The 20,650-nt window shown below is 33.6% G+C and overlaps 2 protein-coding genes across 2 annotated transcripts; both read right to left on the bottom strand.

Moving 5' to 3' along the window:
- Positions 1-2,386: 2,386 nt before the first annotated feature.
- LOC144966990 (solute carrier family 22 member 6-A-like) lies at positions 2,387-8,701 on the bottom strand. Its single transcript, XM_078903696.1, has 5 exons — positions 8,572-8,701; positions 7,395-7,483; positions 6,382-6,490; positions 5,486-5,558; positions 2,387-3,905 (listed from the first exon to the last, which is right to left on the bottom strand). The coding sequence occupies exons 1-5, from the start codon at positions 8,664-8,666 to the stop codon at positions 3,660-3,662; spliced, it is 612 nt and encodes a 203-aa protein (XP_078759822.1). The 5' UTR covers positions 8,667-8,701; the 3' UTR covers positions 2,387-3,659.
- Positions 8,675-19,853, bottom strand: LOC144966869 (solute carrier family 22 member 3-like). The gene is made up of 7 exons (XM_078903574.1): positions 19,675-19,853; positions 17,270-17,491; positions 16,249-16,424; positions 15,401-15,631; positions 13,295-13,491; positions 12,436-12,575; positions 8,675-8,706 (listed from the first exon to the last, which is right to left on the bottom strand). Exons 2-7 carry the CDS (start codon positions 17,481-17,483, stop codon positions 8,675-8,677), a joined length of 990 nt encoding a protein of 329 aa, XP_078759700.1. The 5' UTR covers positions 17,484-17,491; positions 19,675-19,853.
- Positions 19,854-20,650: the final 797 nt, after the last annotated feature.

Genomic DNA, 20,650 nt, shown 5'->3' with positions numbered 1-20,650 from the left:
GATACAGTAAATGACCTCCCTATTCACTTTGGGAGGTCAGAAACCCCACCCATCCACCTGGATGGTTTTATCCCAGCTGATTTTCGGGATATTCTAATTCTTTATCATAACAATAACAAATAATAATAATAATAATAATATAATAATAATTAATAATAATAATAATAATAATAATAATATAATATAATAATAATAATAAATAAATAATAACAAATAACAAGGAAAAACAAATGGACACACGGTATTTGTAAGTGTAGGGTTGTATTTAAAATTTAATTCACATAAATTCCTTTTAAAACCAAGGAACAAATATAATCCTTTAACATTCCATTAAATTGAATAAAAAATAGATATGACTAAAATAATTCAATAGTAAATAATAAAAGATAAAGTGGCACAAATGGCACAATTAGGTCAAGGTCACGTGAAGAGGATTGTATTCAAATTGTAGATCAATAGCCTTTAATGACCCTTATATGACCTTTGATCTTTACAAGGGTCATCAAAGTTTGTGAAATGGAAATAAAAGACAACTACTTGGATGGAAATATGATTAAGTTCTTTGTTTGTTTTTAAGTGTTTTACGGCGCTTGCAACACATTTAGGTCATATCAGCGCCAGTAAAAAGGAAGAAAATGGGATAGTAAAAAGTTCTAGAATTACAATTAAAGCACCCAAGAATAAGGCAGACAAAGGGGAATTGGTTCAAATAGGGAACAGATGTAGATTCCAAGAGCACACTATCAAAGTACTTAGTTTGAGGTCACCTAAAAGAAAAGTCTCATCAAGACACAAGCATAGGTCCCCACTGAGAGGAATACACTCAAATGTTTTACAAATCATATATAATATAAAGAAAACATAAAACAGTGCATAACAGAGAGATGATTTACACGGAAAAAAGTATCATCTCCCAAAACTAACTACACATTTGACTGTTTCCCTCCCAGCCAAGGTCTCCGGCCAGGGCCAGGACAAAACCAAGTAATCTCATTCCAAGACAAAGACAGAAATCAAGTTGGAAACAGATATAAGGGGATAGAAGACGCAGTAAGTACACCCCTGTCCACTATGGGAGGTCAGGAAACCCATCCAGTTCTTTGGTCATTTTTTAAACCCTGTATTACACATTTTAACAACTTTGACTGATTCACTCCTATCTTTTACTCTGAGAAAGTAAATCTTAAATGAGCATAAAAATGGTTTGATTATCAAAAGAAATATGAGAAAATATAACATAAATAAAATGACATTCCATTTTTTTTTTTGTTTGTTTGTTGCTTTAGGTCTCTTCCAACACAATTGAGGTTATATGAGAGACCGCTGGAAAACACAATCCAAATTCTGTAAATATTTAAACCTAGTATATAACAATTTTAACAACAATAACGAGATTACAGATATCTTTTCTCAGAAAAGTAAATCTACAAGACATAAAAGATGGTTAGTAATCAAAAGAAAAATAATGAGAAACATGCGAACATAAATAAAAGGTGAGCCACGATCTTCCATAGTAATAGTAAATACTTCACCGGTTATTAATAGGCCAAGGCTGAAATTAGCGCTGGATCACAATGAATTTTTTTTGAAACTGCGATGAACAAATAAGACATAATAATTTGTTTTAACTCACTCAATCCTAGATATTTTTTGCTACTTTTCAAAATTGCAAAAAATGTATTAATAATGAGCATGTACATATCTAGATAGTTTTATTCAACTCTACCATTAAAATGTAAAAACGAAAAACATTAGCTTTGAAACCACGCCTATGATTTGTCTCAGAAAAATGTAATTAAAAGGAACGGGGTAAAAGTGGCCCAGTAAACTACAGATATAGTCGGTGTTAGGGTTGAGTGAGGTAAAATAATAATTTAAAATAATAATAATAATAATAATAATAATAATAATAATAATAATAATAATATAATAATATATAATAATAATAATAATAATAATAATAAAATAATATAAAAAATTAACAATAAAATAAATAACAATAACAATAATAAATAACTATGGCATAGGACGACATAGTATAACATCCCTTGAATGCCCTTAATATTAATAGTAATGCTATAAATCTATTGATTAAAGATTACAATAATGATACACGTGGTAAAGATAGTATTTCAACTTAAATGTACTCATGTATGTGTGATGTACAAACATATATCTTTAACCGTGAAGCAAAGCAACACACACACACACACACCAATATAAGAGATAACCATAATAATATAACAATGCATAATAATAATAATAATAATAAATAATAATAATAATAATAATAATAATAATAATAATAATAATAATAATAATAATTCATATAATAATAATAATAATATTAATGACAATAATAAAAAGAAAGAAGAAGAAGAAGAAGAAGAAGAAGAAGAAGAAGAAGAAGAAGAAGAAGAAGAAGAAGAAGAAGAAGAAGAAGAAGAAGAAGAAGAAGAAGAAGAAGAAGAAGAAGAATCTTTATTGTCCAAGTAGGCAATTACTGTTAGGTCACAGCTCTTGTAATAGGTGAAAAAATGTAATTAAAATAGTGGTAATAATGATGATAATAATACTGATAGTAGGCTAGATTACCGCAGTCGGAGATGAAAACTACGTCCTAAAATATGTGGCACATTAGGTGCTGATTCCACTAGCCAGAAGTCTCTACAATGAGGACAAAATCCTGGGATTGGAGGTGTTCGGACTAAATAGATGTGACTGTATATATAAATACATACATGCATACATATATAATTAATTCTTGTCAATTTACATAAATAAATATGTGACCAGCTGTCTAAACGGTATCATGTTAGGATGAACTGGACTCCGAAAAGTAAATTTAGAATTAAAATAGTGAGAAATACGAACTCAAAGCTTTTAGAAATGCAAGTAATAATAATTTATTCTTCTCGTAACGAAGGGAAATTAACCACAAGTTTGATATTTGTGGCTATAACAACCATATCCATCACCTAAGTCATCTCAACATGATACCGCTTTGAGAAGGTTGGTCACATATATTCAAATTAATTCGACAGTGAACTAACAAACAAAGTTTTATCGTCAAGTTTTTCAAGCATGAGAGCGGTAACAATTTTAATTTATCCTCCATCTCCATTCTCAATAGATTCTTGACCTCATATTCCTAAATAGAATTTATGAAACAGAAAAAGTCCTACAGATTCATTCAGCACATGGATCTGGAGTTTATCCTGGTTTCTATGCATGAAATGGACAATAGCAATTGCCTGCTATCCTTTGGATAGGATGCTATTCTATTGCAAAGGACTTTTTGCCAAATCTAACAAGACTCAGCTACCCATTCACTGTTGGGTGGACAGGGGGGGGCCAGGATGGATCTCGGTCCCTTTGTGTGTGAAGCGAGTGCTCTACCAACTGAGCTACTGGGACCCTCAAATAGAATTATGAGAACAATTAAGTCAAGCTAAGCACTGCAAAATTTTCATGGAAATTTTTTTTTTTAATTACTACTTTTGTGTGCAACAGAAAGAATTGTTAATCTAATGAAAAGAAGCTATTTCAAGCTATTTCAAGCTACTTGAGAAGCTTCATCAGACTTGAGACACGGCTCACCAGCACCAGCTTCACCGAAACAACAGAAAGAATTGTTAATCTAATGAAAAGAAGCTATTTCAAGCTATTTGAGAAGCTTCATCAGACTTGAGACACGGCTCACCAGCCCCACCAGCTTCACCGACAGCCTTCAGGTTGGTCAGGGTCACCTCCTGCTGCATCATCTCTTTGTTGTTCTCAACCTCCTCGATGGAATCTGCTAGCTTGGCATTGTGTGTCTCTGAGAGCAGCAAGACCAAGATTCCAGCCACGAAGGACAGAACACCGAAGACGATAATAGCATCCAAACCAATGACATTTCTTGCCTAGAGAGAAATTTAAGGAGGAAAAAATGAATATTAATATATTTATGCAAATAATTTATAAATATATAATACAGTGGGATCTCTCTCGTTGGGAAATGTCCGTTTTCACCAATAGCATCCTGATTGGATGTTTGTTTTTTTGTTTTTAAGGGTTTTACGGTACTTGCAATACATTAAGGTCATATCAGCGCCAGTAAAAAGGAAGAAAATGGATAGTAAAAAGTTCTAGAATTACAATTAAAGTACCCAAGAAAAAAAAAAAAGAAATAGGGGGACTGGGAACAAATAGGGATCAGATGTAGATTCCAAGAACATATCACCAATGTACTTAGTTTGAGATCACCTATTAATCTCATCCGTACACAAGCACAAAATCCAACAAAGAGGAATACATTCAAATGCTTACATTATACATTCAAAATAACAAATATAATAATACGTAACAGAGAGATGTTTTACAAGGAAAAAAATATCATCTCCCAAAACAATAACTATGCATTTGACTGTTTCCCTCCCAGCTAGGACTGCGGCAAGGGCCAGGACAAACCCAAGTAATCTCATTCCAAGACAAAGACAGAAAGCAAGCTAGAAACAGATATAGGGCGATAGAAGAGACAGTATGTACCCCCCTGCCCACTATGGGAGGTCAGGAACCCCTCCGAGAGAGCCCTTATGTCACTTCAAGACAAACCCTTTAACGTTTAGGTATGAAACAGACTGGTTAAGAAGTGTAGACTGGTATAATAATAACAAAAGACTTTGTCTTCTTTCTTTTTTTTTTTAGAATCATCATTATTTCTTTTTTCTTTAGGAAAAACATGTCCTCCCTTTTCAGTGTTATTTCTCTTGTACGTGACATCTTTGTGAACAACGTGACATCTTTGTGAACAACGTGACATCTTTGTGAACAACGTGACATCTTTGTGAACAACGTGACATCTTTGTGAACAATGTGACATCTTTGTGAACAATGTGACATCTTTGTGAACAATGTGACATCTTTGTGAACAATGTGACATCTTTGTGAACAATGTGACATCTTTGTGAACAATGTGACATCTTTGTGAACAAAGTCATCAACATGGTGCATAAAATTTAATTGGCTGTTAATTTAATGATAGTTACTGTTGTACACCAAAACCAATTGCAAATACAGTGTACACACTACACACTGTTTACTGTTTATCTGATCACATCAATTAGTCAAATAAAACCATGGTGCGGCTATGTGGTCTAGTGGTATGACACTCGCTTTCGGATCGGAAGGTCCTGGGTTCAAGCCTTGCTCGGCGCATAGTTGAGTCCTTGGAAAAGGCTCTTTATTCATATTCTCTCACCATACTCAAGTGTAAAATGAGTACTTGGCCGTTAACAGCTTTGTCTCTGTCTGAAAAATTGTAATATTGCCTAACAGGCGTCATGTCCCGCCCAACATGTTAAATGTTGTTGTTGACCAGGGACCCCTTGTAAAGCGCTTTGAGTACATTTAGTGGATATTGCGCTATATAAAAGCTCAATTTTAAAAAAAAATTTTTAATAAGAAAAGAGAAAGAAAAAAAAAGAAAGAAAAGTATACGAACCCATTGATTGATTTGAGGTGCCAGTACTCCTCCGACCCTGGCCCAGAAACAAGCAAAACCCATTCCAATATTCCTGTTAGGAAAGAAAGTTTAAAACATGAATAAAGATGATAATAGTAGTAGTAGTTGTAGTAGTAGTAGTAGTAGTAGTAGTAGTAGTAGTAGTAGTAGTAGTAGTAGTAGTAGTAGTAGTAGTAGTAGTAGTAGTAGTAGTAGCGTATGGCTACACCTCCAAATTATGTTTGTCGATCCATGATGTCAGGTCATCTCCGGCTTCAAAGATTGTTTCGTACCCCCCTTCTAATCTTGTTACTGGGCATTGCAGGACCAGATGATCGATGGTTTGACGTGCCCCTTTGTAAGATAATGATAATATGCACTCCACCCAGAGAATGGCTTCCTGGCTATAGACAGTGATGGCTATTGTAAAATTGACGCTATAAAAAGAGCACCTAAAGGGTGACTTGTGCTGTATGAAATAAGAATTTCGTCCCATTTAGCCTGCTGAAGGAAAATATGAATAATTTGAAGGACATTGAACATGATATTAAACCATGATGCAAAAAAAAATAAAAAATAATTAAAAACGCCATTTTGTTATCTATTTGTCGATGCGTATAAAGAAAATAATCCTGTATAAAATCGAGTCTAATTAAACGTTTTATTAAGTGATGAATAAGTAAGTAATACAATAACAGATATTAATATAAATTAAAGTCATTCATTTTTGAGACTTCAACTACTGCCATCAAATTCTGGAAAGAAAAAAAACATTTAAGAGTTAAGGTGGGCAGAGATGAGGGCATTGGAAAGGCAGGGCAATCTATAACTTATCGCAGATTTTTGTTAAAAACTTATTGCTCCCTACATTACTAAAAGAGTTTCCAGAATCTCACCTGATGACGGTTGGGTACAACTCTGACGTGTAGACAAAGACAATCCCGAATACCAGAGCAAAAGCACATCTCCCTATCAAGGCAAAACCTGCTGTAAACTTTCCCAAACCTGCAACGTGGATATTATTTTTAAATAAACATTTTTCAAAACTATACAAAGCTATACAAACTTTATCAGATACGAGGCATGTTTCAGACTAAAGCTTCCCTCTTCCCCATGCAACTTCCATCTCTTCCCTAAGGTGAGAGAAATGCTGCGAGGTCAACGAATTAAGACGAGGACCAGATTCAAGAGACAATGAGGAATGTAATCATGGCCTTGGACAAATAGCCACTGGTCATCATCTTTGACTGATGAGTACACCCATTGCAGGAGTGTGTGGAACTTAAAATTTTTATGTTGAATAGGTAACTGAATCAAGTTTAATTTGATACTAAATACAAGGTTATTCATAATATTATGTGAGTACAGCGCAAGAGGGAAACTTAATCCTGAAACATACCTCGTACACGTACATACATGTTGATGAAATCTTTAAAGTGAATACTAAGCAACTAGAAGCTGTGAACTATAAAAAGTCATAGACAGCTTCAAAAATAACAAAATACTAGAAATGGAATGTTTTGGACCCAAAAGCTTTTAAGTTTGAGCCCAAAATATTTTATGTTGGTATTTTGTTCTTTTTTAAAGCTGTTATAGGTTCTGGGTGGATTCTTTCTTTTCAAGTTTTTTTGGGGGGGAAGATGCATATATACGTGTGTGTGTGCCTGTGTGTTTGCATGCATTTGTGTGTGATTTTTGTTTGTTTTTTTCATTTTAATCTTTCTTAATTCTCCAGTAGAATACATTTAAGGACAGTTTGTTTTTTTAAATAATAAAATAAACAACATAATAAATATTTTAAAATGTGAAAATATCAAAATCGTCAATTGAATGAACTATTTTTTATAATAAGGAAAGGATTTATTTCTGTTTCAATAAGACCACGACGTTTGACGACAGCAAGACTTACCTTCAGTGTGGTCATTGACCAATCCAGAGATGATGCAGAAAAGTCCTCCAGCAATGCAGGCTACGAATAACGGTTTCTTACGACCACAACTGTGAGAGGAAAAAATATCACTCTTCAAAGAATTATGGACAGTTACAAGAAATCACAGATTAATTATGATCAATTATCAAAAGTGAATCTAATTTTTGAATTATATTAACTTGTGATAAGGATAAAATTCACGTTTCAGTAAACCTATCCAGAAAGTTTTTTCCTTAACATATTCCTTGCCTTTCGCAGTAGTTATTTCTCCTGATGGACACGATATATTTAACAAATAGACTGATATTCATAATTTCTCTTTGTGCTTGTAGAATATAAAATGTGAGGTGATCTGGCAAAATCCGTCAGATGTCGGAAAAAAATGGAATCCCTTCTCATCACCTATTTGAATAGAGGCAGCATTTCTGAACAAAATGCAGATTGAATTTTGTAATTATCTTAATTAGGGCCCAAGTTATTGAAGGGAGGGGAGGGGAGGGGTGTCAAAAATCTTTAAAAAGGAGAAAATAGCTTTTAAAGACAAGACATAAATATTTGGTACAAATTGTTTAAAGTACAGTTACATTATTTTCACAACAGCACTTGTACAACACATTCATACTTAAAAATTTTAAAAATAAAGTCCTTCTGTAACACAAACCAAATATTATGCCCCCCCCCCCCCCCCCCCCCCATGCTGGCTAGAACTTTTCATGCCTTGTGATCAGAATGTGTAAAAGTCAAAACGTGATCAGATTTATGTTTTTTTTCCTCTGGATACGCTTTTATGCTCATCAGAGAAATATTTCATAAGGGCGTCCGCCATTGTTCCGATAGTTTAGAGCCAGTTACTAAGTTACCATGCGTCATTACGAGGGAAGTGACATTGCGACTGTTGAAGCGTATTATGATCATGTTATGAGTCTGTACTTCTATCACCACAGCAACAGTGATGAACAACAAATATGGACTGTACAAAAACACATGTTTTCCATTTCCATAATCAATTGTTATTCCTCTGTTTACTTACTGATTCATGTTTACTTACTGATTCATGTTTACTTACTGATTCATGTTTACTTACTGATTCATGTTTACTTACTGATTCATGTTTACTTACTGATTCATGTTTACTTACTGATTCATGTTTACTTACTGATTCATGATTGGGATACTAAGGATGTAGACGATGGTCTCAACAGCTCCACCAATGAAAAAGATAAGATAGCGGTTAACCTCAAATCTGGTCATCTTATAAGTCACACCGTAGTAACACGTGGAATTGACACACCTTGAGGTAGAAAAAGGTTAATATTAATATAGTGAAATATCTAAAGGAGTATAATGCGTTATAGCAAATTAATTGAACTAATTTGTGCTTCAATTATTCCAAAAAATGTACTGTAATTAACCCTTTAACATTAAAAATAATTTTTTTTTTGAAATCACAATTTCTCCCATTATTTACCTGGTTTCATGGCAGACTTATTCCTTTTTTATCATTAAAAAAAGGATGCAAATCAGACGTCACTGAAGAAAATGTTAAATCATTGTCTGTCGCATAAATTATTTTATTATATATTTGGCAAATGGGATTTTTGGTACCACAAAGGCTCCAAATCCACTCGGCCAGTCGTCACCAGTTCTCCAGGAATTGCACTGGCTTCCTGTGAAGTTTAGGATAGAATTTAAGATATTGTGCTATGTTTTTAGATGTCTGGATGGATTGGCACCTGAATATTTGCAGGAACCGATTAAAAATATGAACCCACTCAAAATTTAAGATCATCTCAGGCCCAACTTCTAAAGATTACCAGCTCAAAATCCACTTTCGGTGAAAAAGCCTTTTCATCCATAGCTCCACGCCTATGGAACGCACTCAGTCCTCGGACAAAGTCCTGTGAAAATTTATCATCTTTCAGGAAATGTCTGAAGACTGAGTTGTTCCATAAGGCTTATTTCTTTATGAAATAGATGTTGCTTAGATCTTATTTCTGTAATCATGCTTATTATGTAGTGTCGTGATTTTATATTATTATTATTATGTAAAGCGCCGCAGAGCATGATTACGTGGAGGTTTAGGCACTATATAAATTCATTATTCATTATTATTATTATTATCAATCATTTATTATTATTATTATTATTATTATTATTATTATTATATATTATTATTATTATTATTATTATTATTATTATTATTATTATTATTATATTATTATTATATTATTATTATTTATTATTATCATATATATTATTATTATTATTATTATTATTATTATTATTATTATTATTATTTATTATATTATTATTATTATTATTTTATTATTATTATTATTATCATTTATCATTATTATTATCTTTATTATTATTATTATATATTATATTATATATTATACTTAATATTAATAATATTACAATATTAATTAATTATGCTAACATGTCCAAAGCATAATGTGATATCGATTAAATCAATACATACATTTCTTACATAGAAATGTATCATAATTATTATTCTAGCTGGGTGCGGAAAGCGTCAGTAAATGTTATAATTGTGGAGTTTTCGATTAACATCCTCTTATTTAGTGAGACACAAGTCCTTGGACTATCATGAGGAAATGCTATATAAGTTATCTCATCAGCTGGGAGTGCGGATAGGTGGATAATGAAAAAAATGTGGATTCATTCCATCCCTTATTTCAATCTAACCGACAAACCTCTGGAGTATCTATGTCAATAAAAACAATACCACAGATTGCTGGTTGATGAACTCACTTACCAGCAACAATCCATTGCTCACTACCTTCTGTGGTCTCCTCCACCCCCCCTCCCTCTCCTTCTCCTCTCCCCCTCTCTCTCTCTCTCTCTCTCTCTCTCTCTCTCTCTCTCTCTTTTTCTCTCTCTCTTTTTCTCTCTCTCTTGATAAATTTAGCAATAAAACTATCTTTTTTTTTTTTAAAGAAAGATTAAAGCATAAGAATGACGCTTAAAATGTAGTACATAGCTTTTCAAATTTTTTTATTATGTTGCTCACGTTTAGATATTTGTACTGTTTCTTTTCTTTTCTTTTTTTTTTTTTTGTAAAGATATCAATTAATTTTTTTAATGAACAAATGTAAAGATTGTTTGTACCCCCCCCCCCCCCCCTCTTTCAAATAAATCTTTTTTAAAAAAAAAGGTGAATCGGTTACTGTGAATTTGAAAAAGAAAAAAAAAAAAGTACAAAAAAACAAGACACACTCAATCACACTAACCTTAATAATAATAATAATAATAATAATACTTTATTGCATCCCAAAAAGGAAATTTTTTGTACAGACGTGTTATAATTTACACATAAGATAAAAATACAATGGAAATAGGATGTATATATATAAAAAAGGAGCAGCTCTATAACCAGAGCTGCGCTTTATAATATGAATAATTTCAAACACTGTAAAATAGTTAAAACTGTCACTATAAATTGAAAATTGAAAAGATTGCAAAACAAATAAATTAATAAATTAATATTTATATTTTTTTAAAGTAAAAATGAGAAATAATTATATAAAATGATTATTGCTTGTTGTTATAAAGCCTAATACTGGACGGCAGAAAAGATTTTCGGTGTCTCTCTGTTTTCGTTGAAATAGAGAAAGGGCGACCACTTCTTTCTGACATAATAATTGATGGTCTTAATGGATGATACTGGTCATTTAATATTTTAGTTATTTTATTTATACAAAATTTCTCGTATAAAAGATCTACATCGTCAACATCATTTATATAGCGTTTAATGGATTTTTTAATATTTGAATTTATTTTGTTCCTTTCCACTGCTAAGCAATTGCCTCCCCAAGCTGTTATACAAAATGACAAAACACTTTCGATGACTGCTCTATAAAATAATGTGCAGAGGGTTTTATCTATTCTAAACTGAGAGAGTTTTGATAAAAAATATGTACGTCTGCACATCTTATGCCTAATTATTTTCAAGTGTTCATCCCACTTGAGCCTGTCATCAATCGTTACACCAAGGTATTTGTAGTGAGGAACTCGCTGGACGAATTGGTCCTTTAATTTTAACGGTTCTATCGGTTCCTTCACTCTCCTAAAGTCAATCACTAGCTCCTTTGTCTTGCTTATGTTAAGCTCTAGGTGGTGGGCATCACACCAAGACACAAATCTATCAATTTCTTGCCTATAAGCCACTTCGTTGCCATTTGTTATGAGGCCTTGAAGAGCGGTGTCATCTGCAAACTTTATTAAAGGTACACTCAGGTTTTGACTTCTACAGTCATTCGTGTATATTGTGAATAATACAGGGACAATACACAACCCTGAGGAGCACCAGTATTTGTAGTTATACAGGAAGATTTGTTTTGTCCTAATTGAACATATTGTGCTCTCTCCGTAAGAAATTCGAGCACCCAAGCAATTATATACTTGTTTAAATTCAGACTAGTCAATTTTTGAACAACCAACTGAGGTTGCATTGTATTGAACGCTGAAGAAAAATCTGCAAAAAGCAATCTGCAATAGCTCCTAGCGTGATCTAGATGCCTGTAGATGTTGTTTGTAAACAGCAAAATGGCATCCTCTACGCCACGTCCTGGTTTGTAAGCAAATTGATGACTATCACTCAATGGCATAAACTGATTCCTAATTTTAACAAGAACAAGTTTTTCTAAAGATTTCATGACTATTGAAGTCAGTGCAACAGGTCTGAGATCGTTCATAGTTTCAAGTTTTTCTTTTTTTGGAACAGGAATAATTTTTGAAGTTTTCCAAATTTCAGGGATCGAAACGCATTGGAGGGACCAGTTAAAAATATGTGTATAAATGGGGGAAAGCTGGTGGGCACATTCTTTTAATAGTTTTCCTTTCAATCCATCCGGCCCAGCAGCCTTCCTCTCGTTTAGTTTCGAAAATACGAATCTCGTTTCCTCTTCACTGACCTCAATAGTCATTTCATCTTCCAAAGCCCTGTCTAATTTATGTTTTTCATTTTCAATATCAAATTTGTTTGCTGTGTCGAAACGTGAATAAAATTTATTTAAAGTTTCAATTTCGATATCTTCTGATATAACCTTGTTAATTCGGCAGATTTTTTGGATGAGAGCCTCTGCTTTGTCCATTTTTCCTTTTGTCAGCAGCCATCTCAGGGATTCAGGTACAACACTGCACATGAAGGAAAAGTCAATTGGGACAATAGCCTAAAAATTCAAATACATTAGGTAAACTTTCTCTCCAATAAAAAGTCCAGACGCCAGAGTAAATCCTAATGAAATACGGGACATCAGAACTTGTAGAGCAAACACAAGAAATACATTTATATTTTCAATAACGTTTATCAATCACTAAAAAACAAAATCAAATGTTGCATAACTTATTGTGAATTCAGACTTGGTAAAAATGATCAGAATTTAAATCTACATCACAGTGAGTTTGATTTTGTTACCAATTGCTGCCACATCTAATCCTCTAGTACATACTGATATAAATAATAATGTGAAATTGAATGTAAGCTTCAATTTAACTACAAAAACAGATCAAATGAACGTTTCGGGTTTCCCCTTTATCAACAAAACAGGATAAATGAAACACCACAGATGAATCATCTGTGGTGTTTCATTCATCCTGTTTTGTTGATAAAGGGGAAACCCGAAATGTTCATTTGATCTGTTTTTGACACATATTTTTATTCTCTGTTTTTATATGGCATTTCTCTATACCTTATACTTTTCATCATTATTCAGAATGAATAGGTCATTGGAAAGCAGGGATCATCTTTGGAGATTCCTAATTCCTTTTTTTTCTCTTATGATCTTAAACATTACATCAACATTTATATACTATTTATATATTATTTTTATACATTTTCTTTTTAAAAAACTCACAAAACGTAGAAAAACGACAATCCAGCAGTCACAGTGATGGCAATCTGGAGATGTCTCCAGTCCCTGAAAAAGTATGCGAAACCAGCCAAGAGCATTATCCCTATAGCTAGAAATACTTCAGCTATAGCCCCACCAAATGGTCGGTATTTGGCCCGGTAGAGTTCCATAATCATTGTATAAGCTGATGTTTGCAGGCCCTTGAAATAAACAAAGTAAGTAAATAGATAAATCAATCAAAGTTATACAGAATTATGTATATTTAAAACTGTGGTATTCTACTCAAATTAATGTACAAGTACGAGTAGTATTACGAGTACGAGTTGTGACCGATTGTAACCGGAAGAATAAAAAATTGCCCAACACTTTTTCTCAGTATCAACAAGGTCATATTTGTGTTACTTATTGTGCTTGGTGTTCAATCCATTAATAATAAATAGCATCCATTGCAACAAATATACCACAAAAACTTCTATAGTTTTGGATAGTCGACAACGATTCAAAAAGTCTGGTCCTGGCATTGTGTCTGTTAACTCACTCAATTCTAGAGAATTTTGCTACTTTTTCAAAATTGGATAAAAATGTATTAAAACTGAGCATGTGCATAGATAGTTTTTTATATTGAACTAACATTAACATGTAAAAACTAAAAACATTAGCTTTGATACTACGCCTATAATTTGTCTCAGAAAATTGTAATAAATAGGAATGGGGTAAAAGTAACCCGGGTAGACTACGGATATAGTCGGTGTTAGGGTTGAGTGAGTTAAGAAAGCGACATCTTGATGAGGGAATGTTTTTAAGCGACAATGTATTACTATGTATTTTTATGCACTATGTGTTAAAACCTATGTCGGTCAAAGGCTTCTATTAGCCTGACTAAATCATTTATGAAGCATTTTTTTAATACCGACAATAAATAAATATTTGAATTGAATTGAATTGAAAAATAAAACATACAGTATAACCTAATTTGACTCAAGCATGAAAGAGCACCTAGTTATAGGCAGTTACAGATATTGTTTGAAAATTAGCAGATATAGGGTGTCTACAATTTGAAATCTAAATTTGGTTCATTTGAAAAGCTGTGTGGATAAATGCAGAATGTCAATTGCATTGAGCATAGTGAAAACACCATAAAAATGATCAAAATACATGTTCAAATTAAATCAGGCCACTGGCGCAGTAATAGCCATACGTATTGTGCTTCAATTTCAATTTGTTAAAACGGAAATAATGTCGGTTTAGTAAAAAGATTGGAAGTTATGAGCCTCTAAAATATGAATGTGATGCATTTACGTTAAATCTTCCTATTAAACAGCTGTACAAATAGTGGGGGTGAAAATGGCAGTCAGTGTTTTGAGCAATTTAACAACAAAAATGGTTCTGGCAGTATAATAACATTTTGTACAATAAAAGCATTTGCATATGTCAGCAGAAATGGCCTTTTTCAAATCCTTCAAATCCCCCCCCCCCCCCCTCCCCACCCACAAATAAAAAATCTAAGAATTTGCAAGTAAACGGTTATAATGTCAGTTTACATAATGCCCCCATTAGAAATAAATCAAAATATTTTAAGAACCAAGATTTTGCAATTAAAAATGTTGATGCCTTTTTTAAAAATGCAATTGTAGTTTTGATCCAACGCCTTCAAATAAAAATTCTAAAAGTATAATCGATGACACCACAAAACAATAGCAACAAAATTCAATGAGGGTCATAATAGTATTTTTGGGAGGTTGAAGAAAAATATATTGCCTTGACTCTTTCAATTTGGCAACATTGAAGCATAGGGAAAGATCGTTTCAGGCTTTATCCTTCTTTGTTATTTTCTTAATTAAAAAAAAGTATTTGATCAACACAATATTAATTGCAATAACTGAAGGAATTCACCATCCTTTGATTGAATGAAATACGTGATATTTTTTTAAAACAATCTATAGCCTAAGTTAGACAATTGAAACAAATTATTTGCAAACACAAAAATAAAATAGCATAAAGAGGTGAAAAGAAAAAAAGACATACCAAAAACAAACGTGCTAACTTTACTCTTATTCCAATACTTTTTAATCAATAAAAAAAAAAATTAAAGAAAGAAAATGAACCCACCTGAATGAGAAAGCCGTTTAAGAATCTCAGGATGACAAACATTGTGTAATTCACAGAGAAAGCAATGACAAAACCGACAGCTATGGACGAGTACAGGCAAGTCAGCATGATGGGGAGACGACCAAATCGATCAGCCAAATCTCCAAAAATCAACCCACCCACCATGACTCCGGTGAAATAGATGGTTGTGGCGATACTGGCCAGGGATTTGTCGGAGCAGACTAAGTCAAACTGAAGTGATAATGTAGATAACATTTTGAATGAAATTAAATAAAAAATCAGTATGGATTAGCATCTGGAAAGAAATATGTTGAAACATAAAATATTTACAAATCATTTACATGAGAAAAAATATGATAGTCAATCTCTGTTCTTCAGGTCCCATCTTGAAGAGTTCTAGTTCTACTCGCAATGGCACGCCGCCATTGTTTGTTCTTGCTTTCTCACCGCATTCTTTCAGTGACATTCTTGTCTAATTTTTCATATCTCTGAAAGTCTCCTCCACTCATTCTTCAAGAAAATTTTTTTCTATTTTTTCATGTCTCTTTATGTGGCCAAAATATTTTAATCCTCTATCCTTTTTGTCAGTAACAGGTCTGGCGTTAGGTTTAACATGACATTGACACAAACTTCTTCACTTGTCTTTTTTTCTTTCCAACTGATCCAAATTCCTACGAGTGGTGTCTGAAACTCTTGTGAGCTAAATTTTAAGTTGGCGTCTCTGCACTTTGCCTAAATCACTGATCAGGTGATTTTTTCGTTTCTGTGAATTCAAATCTTTTCCCTAAAAAAAAATGTTAAGCTGCATTCCAAAACAAAAGTCCCCATCCGTGTAAAAACAAACTTACCTCACTAACAATGTTGTTTTCGTTGTGCTTGGGAGCGTACGTCCACTGACCTGCACCACAAGTCAATGTTTGGTTGTCTCCATTTGTGAAATGGATGACCGATGTGCACTCCCCAGGAGATGTCTTCACTACTTGATGTATTCCACTTCTATAATTGGGCCCTTCATTTATTGCTCCTAAGGATTGGAATTTGAGAATTTGTTTTTTTTTAATTGAGCTTATATATAGCGCAATATCCACTAAATGCGCTCAAAATGCTTTACAAAGGGTTTCTGACCAACAGCAACACAAAACATGTAGAACGAGACATGACGCCTATTAAGCGAGACAACACTGTTAACGGCCAAGTACCTACTCGCCTGAGTGCGGTGAGAGAATGTGAGTAAAGAGTCTTTTCCAAGGACTCAACTATGCACCAAGCGAGGCTGGAACCCAGGACCTTCTGATCTGAAAGCGAATGTGATACCGCAAGACCACATAGCCGCAGGTTGGATTCTCATTGTGGAAATAAGAGGATGTAAAAAAGAGGGACAATCAATTGGGAAAAGAAACAATACAAAATAATAACACACAAACAAATAAAATCTGTCAATGGAGTAAGTTCAATATATATAGATATATATATATATAATATATATATATATATATATATATATATATATATATATATATAGATATATAGATATATATATATATTATATATATATATATATATATATATATATATATATATATATATATATATATATATATATATATATATATATATATATATACGTTTTTATGTAGAAAAATGTTTGTAGTTTCTGAAACAACCAAAGACTGAAATTTGATCATTTTGACCATTTCCACTTTAAAACCGGTTTTCTTCGTTTCCCAAATCCCGACTTAATACCCCTTCAAGGCATGGGGTATGGGGTCACAAATATATAAATATATATTTACATAAAAAATACATTTTAAGTTTGTCGAGAATTAATTTAGTCCCCAAAAATGGAATTATTACTTTGGCGTTTCTTACCAGCGAAATAAGAGTTCTGAGGTTCTGTTCCACTCTCGTTAGCGTTTGGCATACAAGTATGAGGTATAGGAGTGCCATAGAAAGCCATTATGACATGATTGAATACAAGAGTCACATAAGTATATGACAAAAGGAAGTGAATGAAGATTTGGAACTTTCCACGTTCTCCTAGAATCATCATGAGGGCTTCGATACGCCCTTTGTTGTCGGCCATGACTTGGTCTGGAAGTCAGAATAATAAAAATAAAACTCATATTAGTCAAGAAGGAAAAACAAAGTGACATCAATGAAAAAAATAAAAATTTGGAAAAGAGCCAGATATATAAATGAATTTAATTTTTTAAAATAAAGGAAAATATCATTTCATTCACTCTTGGAAGAGAACAATTTTAATTTCCATTTTTTTTAAATTTTGACTCTTGTTTTCTTTTTAAAAATATTTTTCTTAAAGAAAGTTCTATCTATATCAATAATATGTATTTATCTATTTGGTAAGAGTCGAGTCAGTCCTCCTAGTCATTATCATTCCTTTGAAGCTTTTTTCATTTACTTTTTTTTAACTGGTTCAAGGATGTAAATTTTATTTTATGCTCAGATCACATTTAAATGATCATTATATAATTATTCCCAGACACGCGTCGCTGTCAATAAGAGAATACCGCAGAAACCTAAAAGGAAAATAAATTGTGTCAATGATTTTACTCAGACAGCAAATAATAGACAGGTAGTATACTATGTAGATGTTAAATGCAATATCATTCACATATAGTTAAATCCCGTTTTTTCGTAGCTTTATTCTCAAATATTGACAGTAGTTAACAATAAAAAGTATTAGCATATTCGAAGTGGCAATTCGGACCCGAGTCTGAAGTGCTTCCCGTGGCAATTCGGACTCCTGACACAATGCGCCTGCGCAATCACAGGAAGTGTCGGAAGTGGAAGCTGGCTCGAAAGTGAAGCGTGGTAAGGTGGGGGGAAGCTAGTATCCTAATTCTTTTTTAATTTTTAAAAAATATGCTGTTCTATTTCTAAATATAAAAATAGAGGCGATTCTTGGCAGCAAGCCATGCAATAGAGCCCCGCCACTGAGGTAGGGGCAGAGTACTGTCTAATACTAATATTATTAGATAATACTGGACTAGGTGCCTATTAATAAAATAAGCACTGGTTGAATACAAAGAGAAAATGATCAACTGGTAATGGGTTTGGGGGGGGGGGGTAACTCACAAACGACCGAGGCGCTGGACACAAGGGAGAACATGGTGATACGAGATCAAAGAGAAAAAGCCGCCGGCTGTTGGGTTGTTGGGGGGGAGTGTGTAGTGTGTGTGTGTGTGTGTGTGATTATTCTGTTTTTAATGAATTAGAGATACTCATGAGTGTGTGTGTGTTTAGGAAGACCAATACGGTTTCTATAACTGCAAATGGAATAGTAACTGAGAGTTTCACTAATGATACTATTGATAAGTTCATCATTCGAGCGCATTGCATTGCAGTATTCCGAATCGAAGAGCCATGGAGTTATCAGACTCGACCCTGGTTAGCCACGGAGTTCTATTTAGTTTAGACCATGGCCGACTAGTACTATAGTTACGTCATGGTTTAGACTCGAGTCCGAATTGCCACGGGAAGCAATTCAGACTCGGGTCCGAATTGCCTTTTCCTAGCATATTTGCATCTAGATTCCTATTTTTTGAGATAGCAAATTAATAACAGAAAATGCATCTAGATAATTTATTTATGTCAAATTTCATCAAGATTGAAGTTGAAGGCAGCGCAGTATGTTTAATTTTGGCCACCAGTATCCCTCTTTTCGCCATGCTAAAGTCCCGATTCAATCAGTAGTCACCTTATCAGAGGCTGTCCAGTGGGGGAATTCCTCAGTCACATATTTTGAGCTTTTTTCAATAAATAAGTAAATGTTGATGAGCAGTAAAATTATCATAACTTTGGAACCGTTTATCCTAGGTCTAAAATTAAGGTTTCAAATTAAATGATTTTTGAAGGCTTATCTGTCCATGTGGATAAATAATATATCACATCCTCTGACTCTGACTCGGAGTGACGCCTGTAGCCTATATTCTGGTCTGATCATGGCAATTTGGTCACGCACGCGAACTATAGATCTATCTATAATTAACATTCAGTCAGTATTCAGAGCGCCGTGATCATAGACACTTTAAATTTTATATGAATGTGAATGCGAGGCCAGGCGCCGGGAGAAGAATTGAGGAAGAAAACAATGTAAGAATGAATGTAAGTAAATGTAAGCTACCGAGATAGTATAGGTCTAGACTTTAGATAATGATAAAGATAAACCTTTTCTTATGTCACAGTATCTGATAAAATCTCCACAGCCACAAGACTGTGAGGGCAGTGGTTAGTTAGAGTTAGTATTGGGATACCCTAGTTTGTGGCATCGCCCAAGTCATTGGATATTGCCAGTAGTGGTGACAGATGATTGAAGTTGGTTGGCATGAGAATGTCCCTTCGTTTTAACTCGTTGTGTGATATTAGAGTTTGAGCAGTGTAAAACAACACCCTTCGTTAAATGATAAAATACAACTTCCTTCGTAAAATAAGAAAGTAGGTCTTGAAAAATTGTTACACAGACTCGTCTACCTCCATTGAAGAACTGTGTATTCAGTCCACTAGTTGATTGAAAACACAGCTGTGTATTCAGTCCACCGGAAATAAAAATATTTAAAATGGGACAAATTATCGTCTGTAAGAGCCATTATAAGCATCATCAGAAATGGACAGGCATATAATTTATGGCAATTCAACGACTTAATAATATAATTTACAGCATTTTAGTTACTCTCAAGAAGTCTTGATTGATGGCGTCTGAAATAGATCTCAATTCTCGATACCGATATATCAATTTTTGACGAGATTCTTACCGTGGCTCCCAGATGGCGATGGGCCTGGCCAATTTGGCCAAAATTAGCCACACAGAGAATATTATTTCTATAATTAATTTAAATAAACATTTGTATCTATTATTAATTTGTCCTAGCCCGTTAGAATTATTGTGATTATCAAAAACCGATGAGTTTTCCAAGGAGATCAAAGTCTTAGTATTGTTTGCCCAAGAAAGCTATATTATTTGGTCACTTTTCACATCGATCTCTGGCCTCGAGCACGGCTGTGTCTCGGGGCCTCAGAGGCCTCATATTGTTACGTACAAATGTAATAGAGTCAGACAACCGGGTAGCTGATGCCGGCGAGTGTGATAGAGACAACCGGGTAGTTGATGCCGGCGAGTGTGATACTGATGGAGACAACCGGGTAGTTGATGCCGGCGAGTGGTAGTAGTAGTAGTATTGGCAGAGTGTAGAAGCCTTGGGAGTGGATGGATTCGGTCCCGGGGTCGACTTA

This window comes from Berghia stephanieae, chromosome 3, assembly GCF_034508935.2.
Source record: "Berghia stephanieae isolate SIO BIC M18660-M18661 chromosome 3, UCSD_Bste_1.3, whole genome shotgun sequence".
Taxonomy (NCBI): domain Eukaryota; kingdom Metazoa; phylum Mollusca; class Gastropoda; order Nudibranchia; family Aeolidiidae; genus Berghia; species Berghia stephanieae.
Note: the sequence above shows the minus strand (reverse complement) of the source record. Positions and strands in the feature narration are given on the sequence as shown.